Below are 24,531 nucleotides of genomic sequence, written 5' to 3'. Positions count from 1 at the left end.
GAATTTTATGCTTATATTTTTTATGGTAATGTGATATATGTTGATTGTTTTCTTAGAATAAAATAAAAACATATCTCATTCTAAGTATACTCGCAAGTGCACGAATCGCATCAGTAGCAAAGCCTACAAGCACGAGGTTGATCTCATAGGGAATGGTTAATACACAACAAATCAATTCAATTAATCAATAGAATAACTAAACAGGGGGTTTTGGGAAAGATAGAACTCACGCACACCACACCACATGCACACACACATTATCCTATCTTGCAATGTTAAGCTTTCAGCTATCAAATCAAATATGCATACTCTAACCATCCAAGGCTAATGACAAATCAATTCAAACACAATATATTAAAGTTTGATTGCTAAAAAGGTTTGATTAATAACTTTCTCGCAATTGTTCTCCTAAGGCATAAATTAAGAGCTTCTTAGGCCTCCCCTAATCAGTTAACTTACATGTTCTCTAGTACTAAGCTAAGGCAGCTGTTACCCATGCAAGAGTCATTAAGATCTATGAGAACGTCAAACATGCACAACATACAAGTTTTGATTATTTCCTTGTAGAGGTCCTACAAAACTATTACCAAGAATAATCCCTTATTTTCTTGTTACTTATGATTTAGTGTCTTTGATTAGTCCACAACTAAACCTAACAAATAGACTAGATGCAATTGCCCTAAGGTGGCCAGTCAAATGATGCAAACAAATAGTGACGGATTCAAATAGATAATGAGAATCTGATACATGCAAACATCAAATTAATTCATCAAGAGACGGATAAACGATTTGTTAAAGCATGACATATCTGAAAATCAACATATAACTAACATGCAAGATAGAATAATAAACTACATAATTGAAATAGAAAACGAAATCTGAATCATATAAATAAATTCTCAATCCATAATTATAATCAAATCAGAAACACAAAACTAAAAGAAAATAAGAATTCTAGAAGAAAAATTAAAGAACATCAATGGAGGGGGCTGCATCAAGAAGAGGAGAAGAAGGGAAACCTCACACAAGCAGGTGGACTCACGGCTAAGGTGAGCTAGGGCTTGAGGCAAAGGCTCCCTCTCTCTCTTACTTGTCACGCCAACCTCCTATCTTTCTCTCTAGCTTTCGGCCTCTCTCTCTCTCTCTGAAATTCTAAAAGTGTAAAATATAGGAACCCTAAATTATGAGAGAATATGATGTATATATAGAGGTGAGGGAGAAATCCTTGTGAGGCATGGCTTGGTCTTTGGGCTTAAGTGACTCACGTATGGCCCTAGGGTTTCAGTCACACATGTGTGCATGGGCTGCCACTTGGTCTTGGCGTGATGGGCTTCTTGGGATGCTAGGGTTGGCGCATGCATGCATGGCTGCTACCTCATGATTTTGGCATTCACATAGGCCCATGGCCCATTTGTCTTGATGACATGTCATAGTTGACCCTTGACCATTGACTTTGACTTCCAATTTCGCCCTCAACTCCCTTTGGATTTGAATTCATTTATTCCCTCCATTTGATTTCATGGATGTCTACCACCTTCTAGAAGCTTCTGGAACCTTGACTTGATAAAGTTGACTTTGACCAACCTTTCTTAGTCTAACTAGGATTTCTTGTAGATAAAGGATTCCTTGTTCATTTTGACTTCTCGTAATGACCATATTGCCCCTGGAGTCTCCTAGTGTCATTAAGACTCATTTCCTTAGTAGTGTTAGGTTTCCTAGTTTAATCAGGAATTCCTGCTCCAATTAGAATTTCTCATTTCTGGCTCGACAATGATGGTTCTGGGCTTGATGTTTTCTCTTGTGACTAGGAATCCTCATTTGACTAGGATTTCTGCTCTTTACCTAGTTTGACCAGGAATTGACCCATTTTCCTAGTTTGACCAGGAAATGTCCCAAAACGGCTCCATTTGCTCATTTTTCCTATTTATACTTCATTTGACCTGAAAACACAAAAACAAGACAACAAACACAAAATATCGAGTTCTAACACTCTGGGTTAAGGAATTAGTATCATAAAGTGATGCAAAATGCACACTCATCAATATATACAAAATTGTGTCACTTTAAACTTTCATCTAATTATTTTCTATATATATATACATAATCCTATTTTTAAATACAAAACTCTTAACCCAAAATATTAAATTCTACAAGAGGAAATTATAGATTTAGTCCACTTATTTTATACGTAGTTCAATTTTGGTCCACAATCTTTTTCAAGTTATGTTTTGGTTTACTAATTGTTCCACTTGTTCAATAAAGGTCCAGATTTGTTTTTTCAAATTTGACTTGTCTTTTACCGTATCAAATTTCATCCAAATTCGGCAAACACATACTTGTTTTAAATCTATGCATCTCTTCTTTACAACCATATAAAAATCATTCAAATTGAAGTTCTAAAATTCAAGATAATTGACCCTAAAGTAGGATACCTAAAACTGCCAATTTTTCAAACTTTACTCAATCTCAATTCTCTTAGATTCTAATACTCCAAATTGATTCCTATGACTAAGAAATGATGAAATTAATATAACTTATACTTAAATTATAATTGAAGAAAACACAATCCAAAGAATTTAAAGTCACAAATTTGGACCTTTATTGAACAAGTGAAATAATTAGTGGACCAAAATTGAACTTAAAAAAGATCGTGGACCAAAATTAAAGTAGGTATAAAATAAATAGATCAAATCTGTAATTTCCTCGTTCTAAAATCTACAACAATCTCACTTTGCGCACAAACATAATATGAGCACAAAAAATATAAAAATGGAGAATCATATTTCTTTCTTATATTATATACAACGGAGATAGTAGAACGAAGTACTTAACGTTGGAGTTATATTATTGAATTATTGACATATCTATATTATTCATACAAGGCAGCAGCAGCACATGGTGTGTACATACATGCATGATAGTACGTGTCAACTTAATGTTAATTACCATCCTCATTAATTTCGTGTTATTATTACCTTGATATACAAGGATATCACAGCTACCAATCGTACTATGCCATGTGATTGCTTTGTTATTTATATATATTATGGCTGCACCCTGCTGTATATGATGATTGATACATACATGAATAATATATCAATCAATATATTATATATGCATGCCTTCATTAAAATATATATGTCTAGAGAGAGAGAGAGAGAGAGATGTATAGTAGGTTTTAGAGGGAGGGGAGGTGTAAATACAAAAGAGTATATAGCTAGTGGGCATGCATATTGCATAGTGGAGGAAGGCATCTCTTGGTACTCCAGCTAGCTTAACTTAGAGAAGTTGTACAAGGCATCTATATATCCTATCCAACTACAGATATTACAGATATGCTCTGCCAGCTAAGCACCAATATATACATATATATAATATACATACAACCCGGCCCAGTAAATAATGCTTTGTAACACAAGCAATATACATATTATTAGTTTATTACATAAGAAAAATAAATTTAATAAGAAACCCAAAACCCCATATGTGAGAGAGAGAGAGAGAGAGAGAGAGAGAGAGAGAGAGAGAAGTATTATCAAATTTTGAATACAGTTGATGATCGAGGGCAGATAATGACACTTAGACAATTGGTAATTTGTGCACAATCGGTCACATCATCTTTTTGTTTCTAATCATAAAATATATATTTGCATAACTGGATTTGACAAGAATCGCTAAAGTTGATTATGGCGTATTATCGACTACTGTAATTGTATATCAATCAGGTGTGCAAGTATCAACATTATTGGTCTATGTATTGGAATTAATTGTTTGTCTAACAAGTAAATACTTTATTAATTATGGTTTATATAAGGCCTTTTTATATTTTATTCACCTGAATTTTGGGCTCAATCTCATTTCACCACCTAAAAAAAAAAAATTATGTCAGTTTACCACCTGAATTAAAAATTTGTTGCAATGTACCACTTTTGCTCATTTTGTCTAAACTTTTGTTAAAAATAAGGATATTTTTATCTTTTTTAAGTTACTATTGTTAGAATAAAAATGGTTTTTTTATATTTTACCCGTTTTGACATAATAGAAACTAACTTGAAAAACCCAAAACATATTTTTTTTCAACAAAAATTTAGACAAAATGAGTTAGAGGTAATACATTACAACAAATTTTTAATTCAGGTGGTAAACTGACATAATTTTTTTTTAGGTGGTGAAGTGAGATTGACTGCAAAGTTCAAGTGGGTAAAGTGTAATACAGCCTTTATATAATAATCTTGATTTAATAAAAATTATAATTGATATAGTCATAATAATAAAAAAATTTGGGTTAATTTCCTAGTTTATATCTACTATGATAAACGGTAGAGATTAAAGGAAATATAATGGGAAATTCGGCCCTCTCTCTCTATAAATATATATATGATAATCCATCTAAACTTACAAACACACAAAATACACTTTATAACATTGGTTTATAGGAGAAGGGAGAAAAACATGAATTTCGATTCTCAGACTTCAAGAACAACTTATTGTCAATCGTTATTCAGCAATCAAGTGCCGCGTACAATGGACCAAGGTACGCGTATCTCAATTTTATTAAGTTGAACAGTATGTGTGAATTCATGTTGATCAAAGATTCTAAAGATTATAGTGTATATGTGATTAATTCTTACACTATGTTGTTCTATATAAGGGATTAATGCCAATTTAGTCCCCAAACTATTATATTTGTATCAGTTTGGTCCCTACACTTCTAATTTAGAAAATTTAGTTCCTATACTTTTTTAATTTTTCCAATTGAAGTTGTTCAGTCAATTTACACACTTTCCGTCCAAAGCTAAGTTTGCATAGAACCATGTGACAATCACGTGCCCTTCTTTTTTAGGACATAATAGTTACTCTAAACTATACCATAACTTTACGTGCGTTTCAGCCTTAAACATGTTCATTTGATTTCAATCTAAATTGACCAAATAACTTCAATTGGCAAAATTAAAAGAAGTTTGGGGACTAAATTTTTCAAATTAAAAGTATAGAGACCAAACTGATACAAATATAATAATCTAAGGATCAAATTGACATTAATTCCTATATATAATCCACCTCACTTCTCTAAATTCATTTACCTCCAATTATACTTAAATGAATATGTTAAAGAATATTTCTCATATTTGAATGTGAAGCCTTGTCTTACCATATGTAATGTTTTCGGCATTTTCATTCATTATCATTTGGTTATGAGTTGCATACACTCTAACTTCTACATTACATGTGTATAAAGTTCTATATTATAATAATATATTTAGAAATTAGGGAAATTCCCATCAAATTTATATTTCTTTGATTAAAACCCACATATTTTTTTCTTTCATGTATTAATCTCTTTGACTAGTTGCCAACTCACTCACTTTCCATACATATTTCCTAGTCAGTGTTTTTTAAAATTCAGATATTGTAAATCTCTTTTCTGCCCTCAATTTCATGTCAAACTTTTTTTATTATTTGATTCTTTATTATTGGTAACTATTGGTATTGCTTCCTAAATCTTTGATGCTTTTAATGCTCATAATTCATTGTTTGGACTTTTATTGTTTTTGAATTTCAAATATGAATTTTCATAAACTTCTAAACAACACGAATAAAATTAGAATTATGCAATAAATAGGAATCTACATAATCTACTTCAACCCACCAACACCATAAAATTTCACTACTAACATATGCATTGATTTCTAAACTTTTTCTTTATAAGAATTAGTGTGTATTAATAAGGTTACATAATAACTAAGTGAGCTACACTAACAAGTAAATATAATGAACCTACATACAATTCTCATAAACAAATAAAAAACCCACAACAACAAAGGAACAAATATATATATATAACTAAGGAACTTATATGAATTATTCAATAAGAACTTATGTTACCATAATTTAATAAGGGACCTAAATTTAATAAAAATACTATAAAGAACCTATATCAAAATCCTACAATAAGAAACATACATCCTGAAATTAATAAGGAATTTACATTTTAATGAAAATACCATAGCTAATACACTGGCAACATGCATGAGACAAAAAAATAATAATCCTACAACATAAAGACTCACATTCTCCAATATAAAAAAAATAATAAAAAAAAAATAAAAACTCATATATCTATTACTTTTTAATGAACCATAATTCTAGTAATTTAATGATTCCCTATAATTTAGTGAATTTTCGGAGAGAGAAATTTGAAAGCAACATTAATTACATAATGGCAAAACTTATAAATAATAGGAAACTAATGAATTATTGTTAGAGTGCAAATTTGCTCACCACCTTTAAAAGTAGTGAGTATCACCACTTTATTTATAGGGTGACACGTGTCTTTTAAATTTACTCTAGTTAACAATTTTGAATTAATAAATTCTGATATAATAATCAGGTGAGAGAAAATCTCTTTCTTTCAAAACTTACTTAGCTTTTTCAATTCTCACGCTCTCTCTTCTCTTTATTTTTTTTTTTTTTTTTGAGTAAATCTTTTCTTTTATTTATTGTTTGACACCCTATGTCTTTTCAACTTTCATCTTCTTAAGAAAAAACAAGTTTGGTCGTCTACCTTGTTCCCTACTAGTTTATTTCAAATATTAATTAATTTGATTTTTTTTTTGGCCAAAATTAATTAATTTGATTAACTAATCAATAAATATGTGATCATAAATTTGATAGGCAAGTACAAGCACTCAACCAACAACTCAAGGATCATCTCGTCAGTTAAATTTTTCAGGCTCAATTTGATGCAGTGTTTGAAGAGAAGAGTTGTAAATGTCTTTTACACATGATTTTCGATATGTTAACTTTAGCATAGTTGTGTTGCATTGCAACAACAATATTTTTGGGTCGGTAGTATTATGTGTTTTGTAAAATTATGATATATTGGGCTTCATGTAAGAAGCCTATGGAGACTCCATGTAGTTTTTTCATTCAAAATTAAGAATTTAAAGCAGACTAAAACAATTTATTGTGTTGTAATTTTGAATGAACAATTAGCTTAAAATAAATTCTGGAATAACAAGTATAAAAATGAGGTCTTCGATTGTTCTAGATTAAAAATGAGGTCTTCAATTGTTACATGCTCAAAAGAGGTCTTCAATTGGAATAATGAGTATAAAAAGTTCTGGAAATTTCTTTCAAATGTATGATGAAAGATAGTGCATGGTGAATAAATAAAAAAAGGGTATAATAGGGTAATGTGATGAAAGAATGCAGTGTGAAGAAAAAAGTGCATACAGGAATAAAAAGAGAAGAACAAAAAAACAATAAGCAAAATCAAGAAAATAAAATAAAGGGGAGAGAGAGCGTGAGAATTGAAAAAGACAGGTAAGTTTTGGAAGAAAGTGATTTTCTCTCACCTCATTATTATATCCGAATTTATTAATTTAAAATTATTAACTAGAGTTAGTTTAGAAGACACATGTCATTTTATAAATAAAGTGGTGATGCTCACCATTTTTAGAGGTGGTGAGCAAATTTGCACTCATTATTGTTATCCTACGTGGCGTCAGATTTTGAATATGGGATTTAGCTATTAAAAAAAAGTAATGGTGTTAGACTCTATAAAAAATTAAGAATTAATTACTATAGGGTGCATGTTATGCATTCTATTTAATTGCTAGTGTACTAATTAATTTTATTTAACAATAATGTAACTATCAGTTGCATTATATGTAAGAGTGGGTGTCAACTGACTTATTTTAAAATATGGTTAATTGCCATTTTATTTCTTATTTTTTGTCTTTCTCTTTCCTCTTCTCTCTCTCTCTCTCTCTCTCTCTCTCTCTCTCTCTCTCTCTCTCCCCGCTATGTCTCTCTTGTTCTTCTTCTTTGCATAACTAGAACTTTTTTTTGTTTTGTCAAAAGATCTGGAACTCAGATCTAAAAAAATATTGAAATTATGAACTGAAACTGTGAACTGAAATTGTGAATTGAAATTGCAAAATGCAAACTAAAACTGCGACTTTTTGAGTTTGTTAATTGTGTCAGACAACTAAAACTGCGACTTTATAAGAGTGTTCTCCATACTGAAACTGCGAGTGAAAACTTAAACTGCAGGTGAAAATTGAAACTTTTTACAATTAAATTTGTTTGCATAGTGCTGAAGTTGTTTTGGGTTGTGGGTGGGTTGATGTTACCTAAAAATTAAATTTATGTTTATGGGTGAGTTGATGTTACCTTAAAATTAAATTTATGGTTGTGGGTGAGTTGATGTTAGCTTAAAATTAAATTTATAAGATTGAGTGCTTTTGGTTAACTTTTTGAGTTGTGAGTACCTTAAAGTTAATAGACTCTTAAATTAATTTACAGGGCTAATATCCTAATATCCCTAATATATTTATGTTTAGTCAATATCCATAATGATTGTTATTGGCTAATAGTTACAAGGCGTTCACATGCAGCATTCGAATGCTTTTTTAAAACATGGTTCATGTTGATATTAATTTAAAGGCTCGAGTACATTTACATCCATCAACTATAGGGTCCATTTTAAGTTGGTCCACGAACTATAAAATATTTTAAATTTTCCCATTAACTATAGGGTTCATTCAAGTTGGTCCACAAACTATAAAACATTTCAAATTTCCTCATTTACTATAGGGTTCATTTCAAGTTGGTCAATGAACTAACCAAAAACATACAAAATGGTAGACAAAACTAGGTTGACAAAAAAAGGGGACCGAACCAGATTATTTATATAGAAAATTAGGATTAAATATCAAATCTCAATAATTTTTTGGTATAGCATGAAGACCATATAATATTTTAATTGAACTACCAAATTTAAATGTAGTTTTTTAGATTATGTCACGAATATGTTGGCCCCTTTGATTTGAACATTTTCCATTTGACATTTTTATCCTTTGGCCCACATATGATGAGTGTTAGTTAAAATTTATAAGATTTGATAAAATTGCCCTTGAGACTTTTATATTATCTTGAAAATTTGCTATTGTAGTCTCAACTTCATATTTAGTTGTGACTGTACGACACTCACAACTTCAAATTTAGTTGTGACTGAACGACAGTCACATCTAAGTTGTGATACAGTCACAGTTAAGTTGTGACTTAATTGAATTTTTTTAGAGAAATTATACTACAATATAATATAAATAGAAGTCAAAACAATACTTTTACTCAAAATAATATATAGTATAAGAGTGTGAGTTGTCTCTTTCAATTTACTAAGATAGTCACAGTTAAGTTGTGACTGGATTGATTTTTTTAATACAAAATAATATAAATTAATGTAATATTTGTGATGTAATATTATTTTTATTTTTTTATTGTAGTGGCATGTGATGTAATATTTATAAATTGTAATACCTTTTACTTTATTAATTTGTTTGACTTTTCAATTAGTACGTAATCTAAAATGCTATTTAATTTTAGTACCTAAACTAAAAAGTCATTGAAATTTAGTAGTTAAAATCAATGGACCTTTATTTATATATATTTATATTATATAAAAGTTATATATATTTAATAAAAAATGTGTAAGGTGTTTTTTGCACATGTTGGGGTTTGAACCTATGACCTTGTCAAAAGAGTCAAAGTATGAATTCTCATTACTTCACTTAATCACTTGTAAAATTTAAGTACATGCAATATATTTATAGGCATACTAATACTTGAAATATAATAATTTATAAAATCAATTATATTTTATATATCATTCCTTTTTTTAAGATATTATTTTAGGTCACTATTTAAATATTATCATTGCAAAAAGTCTAAAAATATCACTAGTTTATATTTTATATAATTTATAGTTTCTATATTGTAAAAATATTACTAAAAGTCCAAAACTATAATTTATAGTTTATATACTAAAATTATTAGAGTATATGGTTAATTTTAAGGTATAAGGTTTCAGACTTTATGGTTTAGTGTATAAGGTTATGGTGTAGAATACCAATTATAATTTTATAAATTATTATATTTCAAATATCAGTATGCCTATAAATATATTGCATGTACTTAAATATCATTAGTGGTTAAGTGGTGTAGTGAGAATTCACACTTTCACTCTCCTCAAGCGGTCATGGGTTCTAACCTAACATGTGCAAAAAACACCTTATACCTTTTTTATTCAAAATATATAACTTTTATATAATAAATAAAAAATAAAAATATATAAATAATCCGGTTCGGTTTGGTTTTTTTGTCAACCCAGTTTTGTCTACTATTCTGTATGTTTTTTGTTAGTTCGTGGACCAACTTGAAATGAATCCTATAATTAATGGAGAAATTTGAAATGTTTTATAGTTCGTGGATCAACTTGAAATAAACCCTCTAGTTAATGGAAAAATTTGAAATAATTTATAATTCGTGGACCAACTTAAAATGGACCATATAATTGGTGGATGTAAATATACTTGAGCCTAATTTAAATGATCATAGGCTAAGACATTGAAAAGTTTGTCGAATTTCAGAAAACAAAAAAAGAAATACAATGTTAACTATATTAATTATTGTTGAGATTAACTATTAAGTCTAGTGATATTTTTGTCCACTTCATTAAATGAGGTTTCACATTCGAAATTTCCTTATTTAAATAATAAAAATAAAAATAAAAATAAAAAACCCTATGGTGGAGAATGTAACTAATTTATCATCATCAGTTACGTAAAATTCACCCTTGTCCGAAAGTATGGACCAAAAATAGACGGTGCTCATTCTTTGACGTTTAGTCGTTTACCTTACTTGCTACTCCACCTCTTCGTACGCATTTGACCAATATACCCTTTCCTTGTTCCTGCCATTTGCTATTACCGATAGCTTACGTTATTCCGCTGTCCAAAATTACCCTCTTCATAATTCTCACGTTCCTTGTAAAATTAACTTCCATTTTTATTTGGCCAAAAAAAAAAAACTTCCATTTTTATTTTTTAAGTGAACCTAAATACCTAATCACAGTATGTAATATACTTGCACATAAAGTTGATCTTTGATGATTTGGGCATTAAATAGCATATTGATTGGATGGGTCCCACTCCTTTGCATTATGTGTGTTGGGCAATCCACTTGTTTTTTCAACTCAATAATTGAGTTACTGAATTGATTGCAAATTCCAAAATTTCGAAAAATTTAGTTTTCTTTTCTTTTCTTCCCATAAATTCTATTTTTTATTTATTTGTAATAATTATTTTTTATTATTCAACAACTATTGTCCATAAAATAATATAAGACTTTTTCTCACAAAGAGAAACTCATGATCACTAGACCAAATTCAAATAATTATTGACTATTTTTCATGGATTTACTAAACTTATTTACTCAGTTGAGCCATCAAGGTTTCAATACATATCAATATCAAATGATTTCACTTATCTTGGCCAAAAAAAAAAAAAATGGTTTCACTTATATTTTGTTTATCATATTAGCCAGACTCTCAATATCAATATTTTACTTGTCCAAATTAAAGAAAGTCCAATATTAATTATTTAATTTAAATTTAAGTAAATAAATAAAACGTCTTACTTTTTTTCTTCCATCGATGTGTGGGTTCTTTTGGAGAAATTATTATGTATAATCGATATATTGACATGTGATATAACCAGTCTATGTGTTATAATATGAGTGGATGTTATTAATACTATACCCTACGAATATAAACACATCATCCCATAATACCCTTACACGTTAGATTGGTTACACCACGTAGCGATATATCGGTTATACCTTATAATTTTTCGTTCTTTTGGGTGTTTAACATATCCATTTTGAAAGCATTTAACCCCCCTCTCCCTTCCCCACCCCAAATCCCATGCATTTAGGGATTCTATAATAATTCTGTGATATTTCTCTCTATTTGTTTGTAAGAAGTTCAAGTTTAAATCTCTCTCCCTCGTATAAAATTTTTTTATCAAATTTTGTATCCCAATAATTTTTTGGTGCTAGAAACATAAAATGTTATTATACAGTGAATCAAAATAATTAATTAAGTTGAATCATGTTTAAATTTACGGTTCTAATTCACATTTTAGCAACATAACATGATAAATATTTCACTAGAAATCATTTATATATCTAATTAGATCATCTTACTTGTTTTTAATGCATCGATGGTCCAAAATTAATCCACAATTACATATTAACAACACCAAATGAAAGAAAAAAACAGCTAGCAAGTCGCAACAACCTCATCACAAAAGCAGTTAAGTCACATTCAATTTCAAGTCATCCAATTTAAAATGTGAAAAAGAAACGTAACGTTAGTATATATAAATATACACACTCACAGTGGTGCCACCATTGCATGTATATATTGTATGGCTACAATGCTTGATCTTGACAGAATTTAGAGAAACACCCAATATTACACACAATTACAAGCAACCAGCTGGGGCTAATGCTAATGGTCCCAAAAATATGCCAATTATTTTCACATCAAATTGGTGATGATTAGATCACAGCCATCCAAATTTCCATACAATTTATTATGGTAGGTTGATAACCCAACTGAATTGTCCACCATTTACTTCTTTTCATAAATGGCTTGGCCTAATAACATGACCTACATCTAACTTAAAAGACTAATTCAATTCAACAGTGGCTCCCACTCAAAATATGTTTCTTCTAAGATCAAAACTAATTATTATTTTTTTGCCAATTTTTCTTTGCTCAGATGTGTGTGAGAAATCAAAATTTTGACAAACTCGGATTTGTCTCAATCATAAGAGGAGGCCCCGTACATCACATATATAACACGTACAGCGATCCACTTCCACCCAACAAGATGAAAAATATTAGAGGCTGTCTTCCCATTACACTTTGAATTTTTTTTTTTTTTTTTATTCCAAAGAGAATTAAACTTTGAATTTTGAGTAAAACTCCATTGGGTTTTTTTGTTGTTTTATATGTATTATAGGCACTTAATTTAATATACAGGGTCTATAAAATATGAAGACCTTAAGGCCTCGTTTGGAGGATGGGACTAATTAAGGATTTCTGTCCCCTCCTCAATGGTTGTTCACCATGGGATTAACCTGTTCTGGCCTGTCTTGTCCATAGGACACAGTTCTATCCCGTGTAGTCCTGTCCTGCATTCCAAACAAGGCCTAAAGGCTTAAATATTTGAGGGTTTAAGGCGGTGTGCTACTTGACTCTTCCCAGGATTCATCTAAAATCCTTTATGTATTTTGATACTGTACTTATGGCCAAAACAATATTATTTTCAAAGTTTAAGATTTAATAATATTTAAGGTTTCAATAATTAATTGTACAGGCACCAATTATTATTCCATTATTTCTTAGATCTCAATTGATGTGGTTGTATTTCATTTATTTATATTTGAGTCCCTTGTACTAATTTACTTATAGTAAATAAGAAACTATCATGTTCCATATTGTATTATTAGGTATAAAAAATTAGAATAAGAATTAGTACCGCTAAGATTATTGGTAAGAATCATATATATATTGAAGTATTCATTAAAAAAAAGTAAAGTATGACATGAAAATTTTGCAATCAGAATATTTAGCGCAAAAAACATAAGGAGGTGATCTAAATTTACATTATATTACGATTTTATTTATGATTGAGATGAGACCCAAGTGACCAAGTTTTTCATGATTCTCCTTTAATGATAAAAAAAAAAAAAAAGGAAAAATGTGGTCAACAAATGCGAAACAAAAAGAAAATTTTTGGTATGATTTTCTAACCAAGGGCATTTTGGGGAATACAAAGATTACCAAAAGTATAAAAATTCAATTTACATAAACAAACCTAGATTTCTAATGTACTGATCCAATAAAATAATATGTCCAGATTAGCTTTCAATGATTAAAGGTCAATGGGAGCCACGTTAGGAGTAGTATAGTCATTTCATCCCAAGTGTTGCCATCGGCCACTGAAATCCAAAACAGCCCCCAAAAAAGAAAAGCTGAGCTTCACTTCACTTCACCTCCACCAAAAATAAAAATTAAAAAATTAAAAAATTAAAAATCCACATGAAAAAAGAAAAAGAAGAAAAGGAAAAAAAAAAAAAAAAAAGCTGACCTACATGGGCCGGCTTTTAACTAAATTTAGCTGGACAGACAAAAACCAACTTGTTATCATTATCGTCTCTATGTGCAGCTGTTAAAAAATGTCTGTAACACTAAATATACGTATTTTATTTTTCTGTAATACATTTATGTCTACTTTTATTATTCATTTTTATCACATTTTGAAAAGAAAAAAAGTGATCCAGAATATAGTGTTTCTTTTTACCAACTTACACTGAAAAAAATAAAAACAAACATTAAAGACTTACAACTCTAAAAGATTCCACAGCAAAAATAAAGAGAGAGAGAAAAAATATATATATATAAAAAGAAAAACAACTTCCTTGAGATCGACAAGCAGATCCCCACCGAAATAAATTAATAACTTCACCCTACACCCATCTTCATAAAACCCTTGTACACAAGAATTCACCATCCCCTTGTTGTTGTGATATATTTTTATTCTTTCAGAGCTGTAAGTAATCTTGATGTTATAGGGGAGAAGAGAGAGGAAAAAGGGAGTTGGAAGAGGAGTAGAAGTACTAGTCTATGCTGGGGGACTCAAGTGTGTTGGGGAGCTCTGGTGGCGGTGGAGATAATACCACCGCCATCAGGGCTCAGGAAGGCGGTGGCGGCGATGATGGCGGTGGTGGTGGTGTCGGGTCGAATTCGGGGGAAGAAGAGAGGAGTAGTGTTAGAGGTGGTGGTGGTGAGGAAGGCGGTGACAGGAGTTTTGGTGGCAACCGGTGGCCTCGCCAAGAGACTTTGGCACTCTTGAAAATACGCTCTGACATGGACGTGGCGTTTCGTGATGCAAGTGTCAAAGGTCCATTATGGGAAGAGGTTTCCAGGTGACTACTACCAGCTAATGGTTGTTGTTTTTATTATTGATCATTTTTTTTTTCTTTTTTGGTGGTGATTGATCATGAATTGGAGTTCTTTTGGGTTCATTGGGTTGAGATCTGGGAACTGAATTTTCAGATTTTTGTTTTGCTTATGATTAATTTCGAGCCCAGACTTCACACAGTTTAATTAATTAATTACTCTTTTGGGTAATTTATAATATTTTTCATTTTTTTTTGTCTTTCTTTGTGTTCTAATTGTAGTTGTTACTGAGGTTTTCAGTTCATTTCCTGGGAATTCATTGCCATAGAGTACTTGAGATTTGGTTGGATATATATTAAGCTGAATAAATTCCAAAAATATGGTTTTCTTCTCACCTTTTTGAATTTACTCATTCAAATTATTTCAGGAGATCTCAATAGAGGTACTTCCTGTCTTTCATCAATTGACTATGCACATACATATCTGAATTGCTGTTGTTTCTTCTTAATTGATCATATATATTTCTTTTTAAGTAGTACTTTATTTTATGTGCCAACGCTTATACAACACTTTTTTTTTTTTTTTTTTTTGTTGCTGAATTCAAGATGCACACATAATTAATGTTGCAGTTTCATTGTATTTTGTTTCTGTGCAATTGTTGTTGTGATAATGATCAGGAAGCTAGCAGAGCTTGGCTATCACCGGAGCGCCAAGAAATGCAAGGAGAAGTTTGAGAACGTGTACAAGTACCACAGGAGAACCAAAGAAGGCCGGACCGGTAAGTCCGACGGAGGCAAGACTTATCGGTTTTTCGACCAATTAGAAGCCCTCGAAAATCAACCTCCGACTCCAACTCCGATGTCGACGAGTGCTAGTACTCATCAACAACCAAAGGCCCATCACCAATCTACCGTGGCAGCGGCACCGACAACAATGGCAACGATGGCAATGGCAATGTCAAACCCTCCTCCAACACTACTTCCTCATAGTAATATTAGTACTATTAGGACTACTAGTACTGTTCCATCAGCTGCTGCAGCACCACACCCTATTGTTAGTGTGCCCTCTCAAGGCGTTGCCACACCAACAATCCCCAATTCATTCCCGCCAACAAACCCTACAATTCTTCCACCACCGCCACAGCCGCCGCCAACTTATCATCATCAACATCATCATGCCACATTCCCAACTTTATCCGCGGATCTTGCCTCTAATTACTCGACCTCTTCGTCTACCTCCTCGGACGAGGAATTGGAGGGGCGGGCGAAGAGGAAGAGGAAGAGGAAGTGGAAGGACTTTTTTGAGAGACTGATGAAGGAGGTGATCCAGAAGCAGGAGGAGCTCCAGCAGAGATTCTTGGAAGCGATAGAGAAGCGCGAGCACGAGAGGATGGTTCGGGAAGAGGCTTGGAGAATGCAAGAAATGACAAGAATCAATAGAGAACGCGAGATTCTTGCCCAAGAACGATCGATCACAGCAGCCAAAGACGCAGCCGTCATGTCATTCTTGCAAAAGATTTCGGAACAACAACAAAACCAAAACCCCGGCAGCGGCGGCCAATTAGCACCGAATACTAATTTGCAGCTGCCACTACAGCCACCGCCGCCACCGCCACCGCCACCACAACCTCAATCAGCTCCGCCTCCTCCGCGGCAGCCTACATTATCCTCAGCAGCAGTACCACCACCGCCAGCGAATAATGGGGAGAATATAAATTTCATGCCAGCAGCGAGCTCGTCTCGGTGGCCAAAGGTGGAGGTGCAAGCTCTGATCAAGCTTAGAACCAGCCTTGATTCCAAGTACCAAGAGAATGGGCCGAAAGGCCCACTCTGGGAGGAGATCTCAGCGGCGATGAGGAACCTCGGGTACAACCGGAACGCGAAAAGGTGCAAAGAGAAGTGGGAGAACATCAACAAGTACTTCAAGAAAGTGAAGGAGAGCAACAAAATAAGGCCCGAGGATTCGAAGACGTGCCCCTACTTCCACCAGCTGGACAACTTGTATCGCGAGAGGAACAAATTTGAGAATCACATTAGTATGAATTCTCCAAACCAGTTCACGATGAAGGCCGAGAACGCCGTGCCGTTGATGGTGAGGCCGGAGCAGCAGTGGCCTCCCCAGCAAGAAAATAATGATCGGGAGGATCACATGGAAAGCGACAACATACGACATGATCACCAGAACCAAAGTGAGGATCGAGAAGATAACGAAGAGGACGAGGACGAGGATGAGGAAGACGAATCGGGCGATATCGGGAACTATGAGATCGTGCCCAACAAAGGAGCAGCTCCTCCGGTGGGTGCAGCAGCAGCTGAGTGAGTGAGCAGAGAGAGAGAGAGAGAACAAAAAAGGCCAAGAAACTGAGAAAGAAAGAAAGAAAGAAAGTTGTTCGAATGTGGGTCAGGTTTTGCAGGGCTTTCGGAAGGGTAAGTGGGTCGGATACAATGGGCGGGTCCTGATGGATTTGGGTTTGGAGGAATTATATGATCATCATCAAAATATATACACAAATTTGCAAGAAAATTAGTAAGTAAAACACATGATGGTGGGTGTGGGGGAGAGGAGGGAGGGGGCCGGGTTGATATACTCAGTCAGTCAAATATTTAATTATATGTTTATTTATAATTTATTTATTTATTTTTCTTTAAGTGAATAAGCTCATGAAGAAGAGATCTTAATTAAAGAGGGTTCAACTTCAACTTATCAAGTTCCACAAAATAAATAACAGACACTTTTAACCAGTGTTGTGTTTTTGCTTTTGTTCATGATGGATCGATTGGTGGTGTAAATGTGACAAATGGTTATTAATTAATTAGTCTTTAGTTGTTTAATTTGGTCTTTTTGGATGAATATTTGTTTTTATTTTGCCTTTTCCTTTTCTTTAATTATCAAATTATGTTTTTATAAGTGCATAGAGTACTTCTAAAGAAAGTCACTTATTCTAGTATTATTCTCATCTAAACGCGCTCAATTGCTGAGTTGTGTGGGATCCAATTCAAAATTAAATAAAAAATATTATAGAATTAGTTTTTTTTTTTTTGGTTTCCATAGAAAATCCATTTATTTTCTTTCATAGAAACGAAAGTATTTGTTAATACTTACCAGTCTTTGGTTCTTGTCTATTCAGATGAATATTGCCCTTAAGTGTTTTCACAAATAGAATAAATCAGTAGCACAATGCATGCTCTCTCATATACATGTTATAAGGGTTTGAATTAATAGTGTTGCAGACAAATCAGAAAGAGTGAGAAAGCTCTCTCTCTCTCTCTCTCTCTCTCTCTCTCTCTCTCTCTAGATCTATATATATTTATAGAGAGCTTAAAATGAGGGGACAATTAGGTAGGCCTTTGCACAACAGGAGGTATCCACAATATGCCAACATCACATGTATTGTAGTAATGGACCCTCGAGAATAGGGTCCACCGAAAGGAATCTTCTTCCAGTTCTTAGCCCTTATTTACAGCGTTTTCTGCACATGTACGTCTTTTAATTTCCATTCGTTCAATTCATGGATGTCAGTACCACAAAAGGACGAAGGGTCATAGTTTAATGCGCTGCTCCTCTTGTCCTTTTAATACTAATTCATCCCTGTAAAATAATTAGGTTTTTTTTTTTTTTTAATTTTTTTTTATCACAAATAGTCCTTCAATTTTCACTCAAATATTAATTTAGTCCTTAAAGTGTATTTTCACTCAATGTTATCCCTCATTTTTGCCACTGAATATCAATTTGGTCCCTCTGTACAATTCTGTTTAATTTTTCGTTTAAAATATAATTTTTTCAAGGGCAAATACGTCTTTATATACTTAAACATTTTGAAAATTCGTCAAAAATAATTTGGGACTCGAAAAAATTTCCCGTACAAACTCGTCTTGACTAGTACTATTTTTATATGGGATCAAATTAACACAAAAGGTTATTTTAATTTTCTAGAAATTAGTTTTGGAATTCCAAATTTTATAGAAAATACTAAATGTCAATTTGATAATTTGAACCCATATAAAAATAGTAATAGTCAAGACAAGTCAATAGAAATTTTTGGGTAATTTTTTCGTGTCCCGAGCTATTTTTGGCGAATTTTCAAAGTGGGTCTAGAGGGTGTTAAGACATATTTGCCCTTGAAAAATGGTATTTTTTTAAAAAATTAAATAGAAATGAACGAATGGACCAAATTGATGTTCAGTGGCAAAGATGAGAGATGACATCTAGTGAAATTACACTTTAGAGACCAAATTGATGTTTTGATGAAACTTGAATGACTATTTGTGATAAAAAGCCAAATAATTATAATAATACTTTATTCATCAATTATTTATATATGGGTAAGTTTTTCATTTAGTCTTTAAATTTTGATTCCTGTATTAATTTAGGACGTGTATTTTAGGTTTTACCAATGTGCCTCCTCAATTTAAATTTTGAGTTTAAAATGTCCATTTCGTCAGTTCAGTTACATTTTCCATTAAATGGTGCTAACGTGTCACCTACTTGATTACTTTTTTCAAAATTAAAATTGTCAATTCAACAATTAATTAATTTAGAACATTAAAATTAACAAAGTCCCAAACCCCTCCCCTCCCATTGCCTCCTACTGGCGGAACCCACCACCCCTCATCTGGCTCAAAATTTTAATTTTTAGTTTTTAAATTTAATTAATTGTTGAACTGACAACTTGCATGACAAGGTGATTCAAAGAAAAAATAAGTACGAAAAAGTGATCACGTAGGTGATAGGTTATCTCTTTGTTTTAAAAAAATGTAAATGTGCTAACAGAAGGGGTATTTTAAACTCAAAATTAAATTTAAGGGGACACATTGGTACTATCTAAAATACGTGTACTAAATTGACATAGGGGTCATGGTTTTTTATTTATTTTTAAAATAGCCTTTCATTGATAATTAAGAAGGCATTATATCAAGCCCTTAGGGTTGGCTCAAGTGGTGAGGGTGAGTGAGGTAAGAGTTAGGATAAGGCTACATTCATGATTCGATTCCCTCCAATATAATAAAAAAAAGAAAAAGGCATTATATCAGTTTGAAGGAGAGAAGTGAGCCAATGTGGATCCTCCTCAATCCAAGTTATGAAACTAGAAACACATAAAGAGTATTTGGCCAAAGAATGTGCCACCTGATTACTACTACATCGTTGCCATTGGCACGAAAATGAATGAAACCAGTGAAAAAATGATTAGTTTTCTTAATTTAATTGAATTATTAATTATTATTCTACTCAATTTTTATTTTAAAAAATTAAGATTTTTTTTTAATGTGAGTTTTCAAAATCAATTTTTTATTTTTGAAAACTTGTTTGGTATGAAATTTGAAAACAATTTTTTAATTTTAAAAATGATGGCAGCTAAGGAAGAAGAAAACATTTTAAAAAAACGATGTTTTATCGTTTTTTAAAGAAGAAGAATTTTTTTTTTTCTAGAAACTATTTTTGAAAATGGTTTGCCAAATATGTTTTTTTGACTAGAGCACATTTTCTTGTTTTTTCGTTTAAAAAAGGTTTTGAATAGAATACCAAACAGGCCTTAAGAGTTTGATAAAATTGTTGTGTTCAATAGCATTGTCCAAATGCAATTTATATATATATATATACATATCATGAAAATTAATATACCAATTAACTATATTAATCTAATGATTTTTTCTTATTTTTGTTGAAAAATGTCTTAAGTTAGAATTTTTTTACTGAAATTTTTTAGCAAAAGGACTCTAACTATACCCCATGTCACAGTTGAAGATGTCAATTAATTTTTTTCCAATTGAGGACTCCAACTTTCTGTTTTGTTCAATAAAGGATTTTCTGTCAAAAATTGATCACATGCCAAGCATGTGACCAATTTTTAAGGGTAAAAATGTCTCTTTATCTAAAAAATAATTATAAAAAATAAAAATAAAATACTAAAAGAAATAAAAATAATTTAAAAAATAAAACGAAAAGAAAAACAAACAAAAAAATGTGCAAAAAAACCAGTGGCATTCTTTAGTGAGAAGTTAAGCGAGGCCCGTAAAAAATGGAGCACCTATGATTAGAAATTTTATGCAGTGATTAGAGCTTTGAAACGGTGAGAGCATGAGTCCTTGTATAGTTTCGGTCCTTCTAGTCCAAAGAAGGGAAATGTTTGGCGTATGTGTGTTGATATCCGAGTAATTAACAAAGTAACCATAAAGTACTGGTTTCCCATACCACGTTTGGAGGATATATATGCTCGATGTTTTGGAGGATTCCAAGTTGTCTTCAAAAATAGACCGTCGGAGTGGTTAACACTTGATTCACATCAAACCAGGGGATGAATGGAAGCCAGCTTTCAAAAGAAAGAATGGATTGTTTAAGTGGTTGGTGATGCCTTTCGGATTGATAAACGCACCCAGTACCTTCATGCGGCTTATGAACCAGGTTTTTCGTCCCTTTATTGGTTCCTTTGTCGTCGTTTATTTTGATGATATTTTAATCTATAGTAGAACCAAAGAGGAGCACCTGGTACACTTGTGGTAGGTCATAGGAGTATTGCAAGAAAAAAAATTTTATGTCAATCTGAAGAAGTGGACATTCGGTACCAACAAGCTGTTATTCTTGGGTTTTGTTGTTGGTGAAGACGAAATTCAGCTTGATGAGGAAAATGTGTGAGGAATCATAGAATGGCTAGCACCCAAAACAATTACTGAAGTGAGGAGTTTTCACGAGCTAGCTACTTTTTATAGGAGATTTGTGCGGAATTTTAGTACCATCACATCATCAATCAACTGAGTGTTTGAAGTAGGGCAAATTTCATTGGGGTGAAGAGCAAGAAAAAAGCTTTGCCTTAATTAAGGAAAAGCTTTATACTACACTAGTTGTAGCCCTTCCGAATTTTGAGAGAGTATTCGAGGTCGAATGTGATGCTAGCGGAGTGGGAGTGGGTGCTGTGTTTTCCCAAGAGACGAAACCAGTGGCATTCTTTAGTGAGAAGTTAAGCAAGGCCCGTAAAAAAAGGAGCACCTATGATCATGAATTTTATGCAGTGGTTAGAGCTTTGAAACAGTGGGAGCATTACCTGATTCAGAGGGAGTTTTTCCTCTATACAGACCACTAGGCCTTGAAATTTATTAACAGTTAGAAGCATGTTAACAAGATGCATGTTAGGTGGGTGACCTTCCTATATAAATTTTCGTTTGTGATTAAGCATAAATATGAAAATCTTAATTGGGTAGTAGATGCTTTGAGTAGGAGAGCTACCTTGCTGGTCACTCTAGGCCAAGTGGTTGTGGGTTTCGAATTCCTGAAGGAGTTATATGAGACAAATAATGACTTCAAAGAGATTTGGGCCAAGTGTGTGAATAATTAGCCAGTTGCAGATTTCTTCCTTAATGACAGTTACTTGTTTAAAGGCAATTAGTTACTTGTTTAAAGGCGTGTCTTTGAGGGAGAAACTGATCAGAGATTTACATGGAGAGGGTTTAAGTGGACATTTGGGCCCAGACAAAACAATTGCCAGTTTGGAGGAGCGTTATTTCGAGCCACAGTTGAAGCGAGATGTGGGGAACATTGTGAGTAAGTGCTACAGTTGTTAGGTATCCAAGGGTCAGTCCTAAAACACTGGTCTTTAAATGCCTTTACCTGTTCTTGATGATATTTGGAATGACCTTTCTATGGATTTTGTGTTAGGATTGCCCCGAACACAAAGAGGGGTGGATTCTGTTTTTGTTGTAGTCGATAGGTTCTCTAAGATGGCCTACTTTATAGCCTGCATAAAGACTTCCAATGCATCCAACATTGCCAAACTGTTCTTCAAGGAGGTAGTGCATTTGTATGGAGTGCCCAAAACTATCACTTCCGATCAAGACATGAAATTCCTCACCCATGTTTGGATGACTTTGTGGCGGATGTTCAGAATTGTATTGAATCGAAGCACCACGGCTCATCCTCAAATAGATGGACAAACTAAAGTTACAAACAGGTTCTTGGGAAACATGATCAGGAGAGTGTGTGGAGATAAGCCAAGACAGTGGGATTAGGCTTACCCCAGGTGGAGTTTGCATACAACAATGTAGTGCATAGTGCGACAGGGAAGTCACTTTTTTTCTATAGTTTACACTTATGTTCCTAACCATGTGGTTGATTTGGTGAGGCTTCCTAAGACGCATGGTGTGAGTGTTGATGCTAAGCATATGGAAGAAGATGTATGGCTGTCAAAGAAGAGGTTAGGGAGAAGTTAGAGAAGACCAATGCAAAGAACAAGGCTGCATCAGATAAGTATCGAAGAAAGAACGTGTTCCAAGAAGGGGATTCTGTGATGGTGTTCCTAAGGAAAGACAAATTTCCTGTTGGCACATATAGCAAGATGAAACAAAGAAAATATAGTCTTTATAGGGTACTGAAGCAGATCAATGATAATGCCTATGTTATTGAATTGCCCAAATCAATGGGAATTTCCAACACTTTCAATGTTGCAGATCTCCATGAGTTCCGTGATGATGAGGCCTTGTATCCTAAAGATAACTCGGGGTGTCGAGTTCTTTTGAAGTGGAGGAGATTGATGTAGAATGGTTGGCTGAGAGAATCAAAGAGCAGTTGGAGGGTTGAGCATTTAAGGGAGACAAATTCGGTACTTTGCAGATTTGGCATCGGAGCTCTGTTTTTGACCATTAGGTACTTGTTTCGAAGGAAACGACAAGATGAGTCAAACTCACGGCTAAGGCCGTGACATAAGTGCTTTTTCGGCCATCCGAGGTCATTTATGGCCTCAAAACAGCGGTTCAAGTATTTTCTGAATTTTTCAGGCATTTTATTTGGGTTTCCTAGAGTTATGAGGTTATGAGGTTGTTAGTACCCTAGAGTTTTCAAAAACATATTTAAGCAATTTTATAGATTGCCTCAAAGATTATTATTGTGAATATTTTAATAAACTTTGAGACTTTTTTTCAATTCTTTGATGGATTCCAGATTATATTGCTAGGATTTACGTTGATATTTCTTTGGCTTAATTATTGATTTACCACCCAAAACTATAACTCATTCCCACTTTGCCATCTGAAAATTTTTTTGTCCCAGATTACCACCTATAACTTACATCCGTGTCCTATTTTACCTTATTTCGTCAACAATTCTGTTAAAAATGATGACCTGGCAGTTAATGCTGACATGGCGCGCCATCACGTGTCACATCTTTGCTTTTATTTTCGAATTTTTTTATTTTTATAAACTTTAAAAATTAATTAAAAATAGCTTCGAACTCAGAAAAATACACGGAAAATTTCTACGGACTCGTCTTGACTAGCACTAATTTACTATCAGGTTAAATTACCAATTTGCCCTCTAAAATTTCCAAAAAAAAATTATACAATTGAAATTTATTTCTAAAAAATTAAAATAAATTTCCCTCTCTTAAATAAATTCTAGAAAAAATTCTAGAATTTTTGTAAACTCTTGGACAAATTCTCAAAAGTATTTTGAACATTACCAAAAGCCTATTTTAGAAAATTATTTCGAGACTTTACAGAAATTCTAGAATTTTTCTAGAATTTATTTTATAGGGAAATTTATTTTCCTCTAGGACCAAGAGGACTTTCGGGTAGCAAGTGTTCATGAGAAATGTATTGTTAGTTTTTAGAAGACTGTGCATACCTCATATTTTTTGCTCTAAGACCGATATGTCTTTTGGGTAGCAAGTGTTCATGAGAAATGTATTGTTAGTTTTTAGAAGACTAACAGTGCATACCTCATATTGTTTGG

At 32.7% G+C, this 24,531-nt stretch overlaps 1 protein-coding gene across 1 annotated transcript; it reads left to right on the top strand.

Moving 5' to 3' along the window:
• Positions 1 to 14,324: 14,324 nt before the first annotated feature.
• LOC147277732 (Duplicated homeodomain-like superfamily protein) lies at positions 14,325 to 17,629 on the top strand. The gene is made up of 2 exons (XM_086254183.1): positions 14,325 to 14,843; positions 15,495 to 17,629. The coding sequence occupies exons 1-2, from the start codon at positions 14,542 to 14,544 to the stop codon at positions 17,134 to 17,136; spliced, it is 1,944 nt and encodes a 647-aa protein (XP_086110309.1). The 5' UTR covers positions 14,325 to 14,541; the 3' UTR covers positions 17,137 to 17,629.
• Positions 17,630 to 24,531: the final 6,902 nt, after the last annotated feature.

Source organism: Dryas octopetala, chromosome 8 (genome assembly GCF_963921425.1).
Source record: "Dryas octopetala chromosome 8, drDryOcto1.1, whole genome shotgun sequence".
Classification (NCBI taxonomy): Eukaryota; Viridiplantae; Streptophyta; class Magnoliopsida; order Rosales; family Rosaceae; genus Dryas; species Dryas octopetala.
The sequence above is the reverse complement of the archived record's forward strand: the minus strand, read 5'-3'. Positions and strand labels throughout refer to the sequence as shown.

Bases quoted from the DNA above. Each gene is read 5' to 3' on its own strand.
- LOC147277732 (XM_086254183.1), top strand. From the start codon at position 14,542: ATGCTGGGGGACTCAAGTGTGTTGGGGAGCTCTGGTGGCGGTGGAGAT. The intron at 14,844-15,494 runs GTGACTACTACC...GATAATGATCAG, and splicing joins TTATGGGAAGAGGTTTCCAG to GAAGCTAGCAGAGCTTGGCT.